The 11,128-nt window shown below is 47.8% G+C and overlaps 2 protein-coding genes across 2 annotated transcripts; one reads left to right on the top strand and one right to left on the bottom strand.

Annotated features, from left to right (window-relative positions):
• Positions 1-488: 488 nt before the first annotated feature.
• On the top strand, positions 489-4,351 carry LOC125506752 (uncharacterized protein YtfP). The gene is made up of 16 exons (XM_048671478.1): positions 489-698; positions 771-896; positions 991-1,050; positions 1,335-1,448; positions 1,539-1,626; positions 1,717-1,862; positions 1,939-2,040; positions 2,145-2,216; positions 2,288-2,387; positions 2,663-2,745; positions 3,225-3,302; positions 3,379-3,477; positions 3,575-3,625; positions 3,711-3,767; positions 3,840-3,881; positions 3,986-4,351. The coding sequence occupies exons 1-16, from the start codon at positions 549-551 to the stop codon at positions 4,088-4,090; spliced, it is 1,473 nt and encodes a 490-aa protein (XP_048527435.1). The 5' UTR covers positions 489-548; the 3' UTR covers positions 4,091-4,351.
• A 393-nt stretch (positions 4,352-4,744) lies between these two features.
• LOC125506751 (pentatricopeptide repeat-containing protein At1g18900-like) lies at positions 4,745-10,165 on the bottom strand. Its single transcript, XM_048671477.1, has 3 exons — positions 9,832-10,165; positions 8,583-8,674; positions 4,745-7,558 (listed from the first exon to the last, which is right to left on the bottom strand). The coding sequence occupies exon 3, from the start codon at positions 7,553-7,555 to the stop codon at positions 5,006-5,008; it is 2,550 nt and encodes an 849-aa protein (XP_048527434.1). The 5' UTR covers positions 7,556-7,558; positions 8,583-8,674; positions 9,832-10,165; the 3' UTR covers positions 4,745-5,005.
• Between the last annotated feature and the right edge of the window lie 963 nt (positions 10,166-11,128).

Raw genomic sequence — 11,128 nt, 5'->3', positions numbered from 1 at the left:
TACAAGGACTGAAGCGAGCCGAAGGCGCGCCGTCGTCATCGCCCCTCCATCGCCGGAGTCGGGCACAACTTGTTGTAGTAGACAGTCGGCAAGTCATCGTGCTAAGGCCCCATAGGACCAACGCACCAGCACAGCAACCGCCGCCGATGAAGAATAAGGTAGATCTGAAGGATCCAATCCAAAGACACACGAACGTAGACGAACAACGACGAGATCCGAGCAAATCCATCAAAGATAGATCCGCCAGAGACACACCTCCACACGCCCACCAACGATGCTAGACGCACCGCTGGAACGGGGACTAGGCGGGGAGACCTTTATTCCATCTTCAGGAAGCCGCCGCCGTCTCATCTTCCTGGGCAGGACACAAACCCTGACAAAACGGAAAGAAGCGACAAAGATCGAAGGCACTTGAAAAGAATATTGTAAGTCAATCTGGGCTCCAGCCCAAGAAACCCGGCCCACACTATAGCAAGTCCAGGCCCATTGGGTCCACACTATCCAGTCGCACCTTGGCGTCCAGCCTTCCACCTAATTCGTCGACGAAAATGCCGCCGCAGTGGCCGTGGCTCCAGCCCGCCGCCGCCGCCGCCGCCGCTCGCCGCGCCACCCCCTTCGTCTTGCGCGGGAGGCGCTGCTCCTCCTCGGTCTCCACCTCCGTCTGCGCCCCGGCGCCCTCCGGCCACGCCCGCGAGCAGGTAACTAGCCCAGCTCAGCCGCCGGCCTATCGCCGCCGCCCCTAGCTCCTGACGCCGGTGTTCGCCATGTAGGAGGATGAGCAGTCGCTGGTTGTGGTGGGCGGCGGCGCCGCCGGGGTGTACGCGTCGATAAGGGCCAAGACCCTGGCCCCCCACCTCAACGTGGTGGTCATCGAGAAAGGGAAGTTCTTGTCCAAGGTACCAACCATGCCAATGCCTTGATTTCCATTGGACTGAAAATCTACTGCTATGGTGTTGCTTAAGTATGAATTGCTGGAATGGATGGCTGCAGGTCAAGATCTCCGGCGGAGGGCGGTGCAATGTCACCAACGGGCACCAGCTCGACCCATCGGTACGTGTACGCCCCATACTCTGCTGCGTCGATTGCTTTTCAATTGCATGCTCTGCTGCATTGCAACTGTGGCCTAGACATATGCTAGGAATGCATGGTGTGCCCATCTGTATTCTAGCCATTGTGCTGTGTCAGTCAGTGAGTTTGCTGTCCATTCATCGACTGAATTAGATGGTGGCAATGTGTGTACCATTTTGGTTCGTTACCGTAAAATTGATTTACGCTTATTACATGTGTTTTGTAAGTCTGCCTTTGTCACCAGTCAAATATTATTTGATCCTCAGGGACTTGCGAGAAATTATCCTAGGGGGTACAAAGAACTCCGGGGATCCTTCTTTCGCACCCATGGGCCACAGGATACCATGCACTGGTTTTCGGATCATGGTGTGGAGCTTAAGGTAATCTTAATTTACATCAGGATCTTTGCTTGTGCATTGTCTGAAGCCAGTTTTTCTTATGTGTGTCTACTGTTTTGATTGCCGTGTCAGACCGAAGACGATGGAAGAGTCTTTCCTGTCACCGACAACTCTGCTTCGGTAGTAGACTGCCTGCTGAATGAAGCGAGAAGACTTGGAGGTAGCTAAATGCTATATGAATCTGCTGTCCATTCGTCCACACGCCCTTCACCGCGAAGAAACAATTTCTGGAATTGAGTTCTTTTTGAAGTTTCCCTGCAGGCTGGTAAATCCGTGTCGGGTGCATCTGTCAATGACAATGGGAAATTTGTTGTGGAAGTTCAGAAGCGTACTGTTGATTTTGTTGATTACATCGACGCCAATTATGTCTTGGTTGCGACAGGCAGTAGCCAGCAGGTATGTGAATAGATGCTTACTCTACTAGACAGCAGACACAATATACTACCTCCCTTTCATGTTCTCTTACTTGCAGGGTTACTCGTTTGCTGCGCAACACGGCCACTCTATTATTCCGCCTGTGCCCAGCTTATTCACATTTAAAATTGCAGACAAGCGACTGGCTGATCTCTCTGGGGTATTGATCCATAACTGCTATTGCAAATCTCATACTCACAAGTAGTGACTGACTGGCTGGACAAAAAATGACCCCCCCCCCCCTTTTTGTCTCTTGTCATGTAGGTTTCGTTCACAAGGGTCACGGCAAAGCTGATGCTAGATGGCATTCAGAAAAGCGCTCCTGAGTTAACTCAGGTGAGCCGACCACCTTCAGCAATAGGCTCCGTCATAGATGTTTGCTTACATCAATTGTTTGCCCATTGCAGACTGGACCTATGTTGGTTACACATTGGGGGCTTAGTGGCCCTGTTGTTCTTCGATTGTCTGCATGGGGAGCACGTGAACTATATCAGGACAAGTACCAAGGTGAGGCCCGAAGAAATTGTACACGAATGGCACTACATTTTTAATACGGAACATAGCTGGATCTAGTGTTTTGTTTCTTCAGCTTGTGCATTTTGTGTTTCATCAATCACATGAAACTTTCCATTACAATAGTATCTTAAAACAGCATGTAAGATCTACTCCCTCTGTCCCACAAGCTTGCAAAAACGTCTTGTATTGTGGAACGGAGGGAGTAAAAGATATTGTCGAACTCATCCACTTCTCTTGTTGGAATATGTATATTTCTTTCAACACAGCAAAGCTTGTGGTTGACTTCATACCGGACATTCACATCGAGGACGTGAAGCGGATCCTATTCCAGCACAAAGACCAACATGCGGTTCTGATCTTTCCCTGTCCTTCGTTAATGTCTTCATCTGAGAGAGTCTGAGTTCTTTTTAGAAATAGAGAATCCGAGTTTTAAATTTTTAACTCTGCTTTTGAATGCCTCTTGCTTTAATAAATTAATCGACCAGTTCTTGTAAATGCCTTCAACAAGATGGGCATAGCTTTCTGTTTCTTTATATGCCTCCCTTATTAGGCTTTCTGAGTTCAATTTTAATGAAGATTTGCTACTGCAGATACAGATACTTATAGCCACCTTTACAACATTCTGTTTTATCTGTCATGTTGGGGTGCTTTAACCAACCTCCGTCCAGAAATACTTGTCATCCATTTCTCCAACAAGTATTTCCGGACGGAGGGAGTGTTTTGTATGATTTATGTAATTTTGTCACAGAAGTATTCCCTGAATATTCCGATTTTCCTTGTAAAACATTATGGTGAAGCTGTACTAAGATTTTTTTTTAATCTCTGCAGAAGAACAAAGTAAATAACGCCTTTCCCAAGGAGTTTGGTCTGGTGAAGAGGTTTTGGGGATTCCTTCTAGAACAAGAGGTTGCAGTAGCTGAATCCTGGTCCTTACTCAGCCCCTTAATTTGATGTTTTACTCAGTCGAAGTTTTCTCTTGCAGAGTTTAGATGGTGACATGCACTGGGCCACCGTGCCAAAAAGTCATCTAAATGCGATAGCCCTTCGCTTAAAACAGTGGATGTTTGAGGTTGTTGGGAAGGTATGTGCGTGATATCTTAAGTATATCACCTGAAAAGCTCGATAGCGGTTTTTTGATGTATCTGTGCTCACTGATGTTCCCTCATCGTCATATGTAGGGTCAATTCAAAGATGAATTTGTGACAGCTGGAGGTGTTCCACTTTCAGAGGTATCTATTAGTCGACAACTTAATGGCAGTTTTCACAAACATGGTTCAACTCACGAAAATTTCAACTTGTTCATCTGTTGTAAAGATATCGCTTAGCACCATGGAAAGCAAGAAGCAGCCCAATCTGTTCTTTGCAGGAGAGGTAACAGCACAACTGTTCTTGAACTTGCAACCTTCTGGTCATCTTATCTTACAGAGTGTGATCCTGCTGTAGGTACTTAACGTCGACGGGGTCACGGGCGGATTCAATTTTCAGGTAAGGAGCAGATATTTTCTCTTCCTGGAGAGCAGTGAATTAGTAAAAACTTTTGAAGTGAGAACACAAGGTTTCAACTGGCATTTTCTCTTTGTTTTGCACAGAATGCATGGACTGGTGGGTATATAGCTGGGACAAGCATTGGCACATTGGCATCAAACAGCATTCTCAAAGAAGAGCAAGCCTGTTTGCAACTACAAGGATCTTAAGGACATGTACGAAATCATGACAAGGAGGGATTCTTAGTTCTTACTGGCTGAGTAACTTTGTAAAAACTTGAGAGTGTAGCTTAGCTGCTAGTCCACAGTATTGTAGCTAAAAAACAAGCAAAGATAACCAAGATTCACATCGAGTAACTGTATCGTTGTCTTGTAGCGACAATTTTGTAATGGAGTAAGATCCTAGTTGAGCAACTTGTGAATCCTTGTAAACTTGGCAGTAAGAATCAGAAGATCAATATACCCAGTGCATTCATTGCTTTTCCTGAGCTACAGTACCTGGTCTACTGAAACATAGAACAATTCTCATTGTCTAATCAAGAATGCAACAAATCAATTTCTTGATGTTCCTTTTGTTGCGAAAGAATTTCTTAATGTTCTTTTTAAACAATCAGAATGCAACAATGCAGTCCCTAAATGTCTGCACACTCGCTACAGATGAAACTATAACAGATGAAATTACACACAACCAAGATTCAGAAAGGTACATCGACTACTCGTTCGTCGCATCGTAGCAGCAATTTTGCTGTGAAGCAAGTTCCTGAATTGATGCAAACTTTGGTGTAACAATCAGAAGACCGATGCATTGCTTTCCAGAAGGTTGGATTGGAACTTACAGCTACAGCAACATAAGTCATTGTCTAATTCAGAATGCAACAATGCAATGTCTAAATGTTCTCATCACATCACAGATAAAAAAGTTTGGAAACATAAGAACTCAACCGTCACTACATTTTCTTAACACACACATGCTACAGGCGACGAAACTAGAACAGATGCTTCCTTCATCAAAGAGAATGGTTGCTCCACAAAACTGCACCTGTTCATCAGCTAGCTAAAAAGTGTTTATTCCTGATGATACATAACGTAACCTAGCAGAAGAAGCAGGCCCTAATTAAGAACTGACTAGAGCAAATGCATGCGCTCGACATAGGGGTTGTGCAGCCACTGACTGAGCGGCTCCCCGCACCCGACAAAGCAGCCGGTGTTGCCGCGGGCGGCGAAGAGCGGGAACTGGAAGAGATGCAGAAGCTTCTCGATGGACTGGCGGACCAGCGACGAGCCGGTGACCCTGCTCCTCCTCCCCCAGCCGGTGACGATGTCGATCCTCTCGGGGCAGGAGCCCATGAGCAGCATCTGCCTGTGGAACCAGGCGAGCGTCCTGGAGAGAGCGGTGACGGCGGTGCCCTCGGACATGAGGTGGAGGTTGATGAGCCAGTAGGAGGAGCTCTTCTCCCTGACGGAGTCCGGGTAGACGTTCTTCTGCGCGGCCACCTCCCAGATGAAGCCGGCCTCCTCCTTGAGGCCGGACTTGTGCAGGAAGTCTATCACGGCGTCCATTATGCCCCTCTTGCTCTCCCGGTCCTCGCTGTGCATCATGTCCAGGAAATACCTGGCGTGGTCCCTCACGTTCTCGCCGCCGGGCTCGGCGTCGGGCAGGTACAGCAAGAACATGTGGGCGGGGTGTCCGGTGATCGCCATGAGCTGGCAGCATAGCCCCATCTGCGCATGAGCATCGGTGCAGCAGCTGAGCAGCAAGGTGTATGTCTGGAGAGACGGAACGAGCCCCTGCGCAAGCATGTTCTGGAGCACGCTGTAGGCGTCCTGGAACCTGTTGAGCTTGAGGAAAGCACTGAGTAGGGAATTGCAGGTGGGCACATTGGGCTGCAAACCATCCTGGAGCATCGCATGGTACCACCCTAACGCCTTGTCGACATTGCCGGCCTTGCCCCAGAGGTCCACCAGAAGACCATACACGGGCTCGTCAGGAGCCCAGTCGCGCCTCATCTCGAGGAACACAGCCTCAGCCTCGTCCAGATGACCACAGTGACCAAGAACCTCCATGACAATGCTGTAGGTTATCTTGTCGGGGCGGAATCCGGCGATCTGCATGTCTTTGTACAGCTTCACGACATTGTCGTAGTTTCTTGCCTTGGCCTGCAGGGCGATTATTATGTTGTAGGTAACCAGGTTGGGCGTGCACCCGTTCCCGATCATCTCGCAGAAAAGCTTGTAGGCGGCCGCCAGCTGGCCCCCTTTTCCAAGGCAATTCACCATGGCGCTGTAGGTGAAGGTATCGGGCGACAGGCCGACTTCTTGCATCCTGCCATACAGATCCATGGCCACTTCCAGGTACCCTGACTTAGCATGGATATCAATCAGTGTGCAGTATGTGACGCGATCAGGCTCGTAACCAGCTCCCTCCATCTCCTCGAAGACCTTAACAGCCTCTCTTAGAAAGTTTGCACGGCCATACGCGTGTATTATTCTGTTGTATGTCACCACAGTTGGCTTGCAGTTTACCAAGCTCATCTCATCGAGAAGCTTTCTCATCGTGCCAAACTGCTTTGCCTGTCCGAGGATCCCTATCATGGTGGTGTAGGTATGGCCGTCATGCTTGAACCCTGGCTGCCGCTTCAACCAATGGAAGAAACCGAGCGCGATATTGTGGTCATGAAGCAGCTTCAGCACTTGATTAGCCTGGAACGCGTCAATCTTGCAACGGAGATTATCAAGAACATGTTCCGTCATGGGACCCCACTTCATCTGCTGCAGCGTATGGTAGTACTGTTCGACTGCCCGCAATGACTTCAGTGATCTTAAATTAGACTGCGGTCCTCCGCCATGACCTTTTATTGTTCCTACTAAAGGGCCCTGAGATTTGTCAGAGGGACCACTATAAACAGTTGGAGCTGAGAAGTTGCGAGTTTGAACTCCAGCCCACCTGCCATCTGAATTGGGACTACTATTAGAATGGTAATTTGAGTGGCCTTGATTAGGATGCCTTTGATTCCTTATTTGTGATGGTGAACCGGAAACTGCAGCCGCTGGCCCCGAGAAATTCTGCTTTGGCTTTGCGTATCCAGATCTTGAGCCCCCCTTCCCAAAATCAATTTGCATGGAAGGGGTATTTGCCCCAGCATGGCTATGCTGATTATTTGCCTTGTTATTAGAAGACTGGCCACCAGATAATGGCTTGCTAGAATAGCTGGCACCAGCCTGTGGAACTTGCTTAGTGCTTCCATTATTCGAGGAGGACTTCAAATTTACCAACTCATTATACACACCAGCTCCTGCAATTCCCGACTGAGAAATGCCCCTGGCGGCCTGCTTAGATGGCTGCACATAATTATTTCCTTGAACCTGACGGTTACCAGGATGGTTACTTCTGTTGCTTGATGCTGGCTCCTTGTCTGGAGATGAGGTGGAAGGAATGACATTAACAGCTTGAGCTGGGTATCCAGCAGCACTACCAGCAACATGCTGCGCAGACGGAGGCGGAGCCTTCACAGAAGATCTGCGCTCGATAGCACTCGCAGTCTGCCTCTTTGAACCACAAGTGTCATCATCAGGGCACGTGCACGAAGCTCCATCCGCGCTACCACACCTTGACCCACTAAGATAGAAGGACCGTGCACACTGGGTTAGCGTGCTGAGTTGCTTTGCCCTCAACATGAACTGCAATATAAAGTTTACATAGTGTTATCAACTAGAACAACCTTTTATTTTACATAAATAAGAGATTATGCTTTCATAATCTGGATAAAAAAACCAAGGTCATGCATGACAACATTTGTTTCGATGGACTATTATAATCAAAGACACAAGAATCGCAGAAACAGTACAAGCCACAAGGAAAAATAAGCTACAGAGAACAGGACATGAATATTATCAAGTGAACGCAGAAAGCTTGCAACTTCTTGTCTGTGATACAATCGTGACCGTTAACCAATAAACAAAAGTCTAAAACATATTTACAAGTTCGACAACAGGGTTTTTTCAATACTGTTGGTATAAAAGAATCAGACTGCGCGATGAATGCTAGCATGCAGTACACTGCATAATGACCAAGTAATGTAGCTATTAAGTTCGAGAATTACATCTAGCCTTGCTTGTTACGATTAATTTAGCAATGGATATTGCAAAAAATATTTTCCATGCAGTTGGCCCAAATTGAATATACAGACACCATATTATGGTGCTCCATTTTGCAGTTGGCCCAAATTGAATATATAAATAAAACACCATATTATGGTGCTCCATTTTAGCTAAGGTTATTTTAGCGATGTAATTGCTTACCCAGTTGCATTTTGGAAGACCCTTTTCATTCAAATGAGAAGCATAACAATATACAATTAGATAGACAACAAGGTAGTGTTTAACTAGAAAAAGTTTGAAGCTAGATATGGTGCATAAATGGGCTACAAGCTTAATGCGATTTCTTGACTCCTTTCATGTGCTCGTCCCTCATCTAGTCATATCTTTTGTCTTTTAAGAAGACGAGAGAGAATGATATTATGTACTGTCAAGGATATAATTTAATACTCCCTCCGTCCCAAAATAAGTGTCGCTGATTGACGTTTATTTTGGGACGGACGGAGTAGTATGCATAAAAGTAAAAATGTATGTCGGCAACTCATAGAAGGTTTACCAGCATGCGTAAATGAAGAAATGTATGTTGGGGAGGGAGGGAGGGACTTACTGGTTAATAAATTAATCAACAAATTTCAAGAATGCCTATATATGTCGACTTCTACCAACCAAAGAGCTCCATGTTGGCCCTCATTGGCAGACCTGCAAAAAAAATGTGGTCAAAATTTGTGTATAGCACTATACTGCTTACTAGGATGCATTATTTTATTAGCTGTAAATCAAATCAGTAGTAGCATGAACTCAATTGGCCCAGTAGATTATGTACAGCAAAACAAGTGCCTTATATAGTTAACCTAACTTGTGTTATTACCTCTCCTATTTCTGCATGGTGAAAAGCTTATGGATGTCCGAAGCAGAAACCAAATGATGAACAAGCAACAACTTCGTTTACTAAGCTAAAAGTGCAGTTCTTAGTGAAACTTTCTTCAGAAACAGAGAGTTCCTTCTGCCAAATGGGTGGCTGTCACGGCCAATCAGAAGTCAGCTTTACTGGATTTTAGCTTCGACTACAAAATTGATGTTGGATTTACAGTCTAACCCGAAAAATCCCCCAATGCTTGGCCTAGTCAAGGCTATCTGCAGGGCTCTAGTTGGATGAGAGCTTAAGAATAATTCCATAATCTAGACCCCTGCTGCGCCTTAGCTTGAAACCTTCAACTTGTATAAGCCAAAATGGTGATACCGAAGCACGGAAACAAGTCCTGAACAAAGGGCAAATTGATCCGTTTGCAGAACCATTGGTGTCCAACTGTCCTGATCCAAGATGATTCTCTCTAAAAGATTGTTTCCACAAAGATGCTACGAATAACAGGGGAAAGGTTTGTTCTCTGAGCTAAGGTTTGATAGGGGATAATACTGCCACATCATTGGGTACATCAATCGGTGTAATAGTCCAAAAATGGGAGCTCGTGTGTGAGAGCTGAATGCAAAGGGGGGAAACATGATTTTTTGGTTGTTGTTGCTGGAAACAAAAAATTTGACCTTCGCGGCTTGTGGGGATTCAATCAACCGGTTTGGCGTACTGGTACTAGCAAGAACACAAGAGGGCGGCCCTCTTCTCGGTGGCCGGCGCCGGCGGGGGCCGGGCTGGGCTGGGGAATTAGGGCTGACGCAGCCCACCCCCGGGCTGCAGAGGGCGGCCGGGCGGGAAAGAGGGTTGCGGGGGTAGGTGGCGGCGAAGGCAGGCCACCGGCCACCGCGACGCGTTATCCCGAGGACAGGACATTCGCAGAATCCCCTGTGGCGGAAGCAGTAGCGATGGCGCGCGTGAGCAGTGAAAGCAGATCCTTTTCTCTCACCTTGAGACGGGGCATCCGACGCGAGAGGAAGGGAAGGCGACCCGGCGGCGGCGTGCCCTGGCCGTGGCCGGCGGCGACGTCGCCTTCTCCCCCCGGGTCAGGCGATCCCTCCTGCGGCTGTGAGGAGGGCGGCGGCGGTGGTAGGTTGGAGAGAGGAGTGCGCGATCGAGGGAGGCGGCGGGGAGATTCGGGAGGCCGGATTTGTTGGTGTGCGCGCGGCGATCGTGGGGGATCTCCGGAAAGATCTCTGCTTTCGGCGGGGCGGCGCACGGGTGGGTGGCGGGCGCCGCTGATGGGAGGGGAACTGGATGGAGGATCGTTTGGTGACGACATGGGGAGGATGGAGGGGGTATGTGCAAAAAGGAGGGGACACGCAACTTCCTTCGCAGGTCAAGACGGTCAGCGCCCGCGAGCTTCTCGGACGCTTCCTTATCCGATTATTATCCAAAAATATCATAAGGGCCGAATGATACGATAACAAACTAACAAATGCTTGCCATAAAACTTTTTGTTTTTCAAAAAAACTTTCGATCTATTCATTAACTGTCGGGTCGTACAAGGAACATCAGAAGTAAAATTTGCATCCAGGTCCGTAGACCACCTAGCGACAACTAGAAGCACTGGAGCGAGCCGAAGGCGCGTCGTCGTCATCGCCCCTCCATCGTCGGAGCAGGACAAACATTGTTGTGGTAGACAGTCGGGAGGTCGTCGTGCTAAGGCCCCATATGATCAGCGCATCGAAACATCAACCGTCGTCGATGAAGAGAAGCGGATGATCCAACCTGCAGACACGCAAATGAGACGACGAATAACGGATCCAGACGGATCGACCAAAGACAAACACCGATCAGATCATACAAGATTCATCAAAGACACGCCTCCACACGCCCTTTTGACGACGCTTGAAACATCACCGGTACGGAGCCAGGCAGGAAGAATCTTATTTCATATTCAAGTAGCATTAGTGGAGAAAGATAAAAATTAACAATCATTAGCAAAGAGGATCCCGACCTAAATGCATCCCTCAAAAAGTCATAAGGATCTTTAACCAAACGGCGCAGTGTCAGATGATACTCCTAAGAAGAATGACAACAAGAGATGCTCATGGTGGAAACACACGGCATTGTGAGAATCCCAATTTTTTTTTCAAAAGATGGTGAGGCCGACGGTAGGCGTGATGTTGGTGTTGAGGCCGGCCGGAGTTAGGGTGTCCCAAATGAGGTCCATGGACGTGGGGGCGGCCGAGGCAGAGGATGAGCCACACCTGCGTCGCCGCTTAAGGACACGGGAGAAAATA

The sequence above is a fragment of the Triticum urartu genome, chromosome 5 (assembly GCF_003073215.2).
Source record: "Triticum urartu cultivar G1812 chromosome 5, Tu2.1, whole genome shotgun sequence".
Lineage (NCBI taxonomy): Eukaryota > Viridiplantae > Streptophyta > Magnoliopsida > Poales > Poaceae > Triticum > Triticum urartu.
The sequence above is the reverse complement of the archived record's forward strand: the minus strand, read 5'-3'. Positions and strand labels throughout refer to the sequence as shown.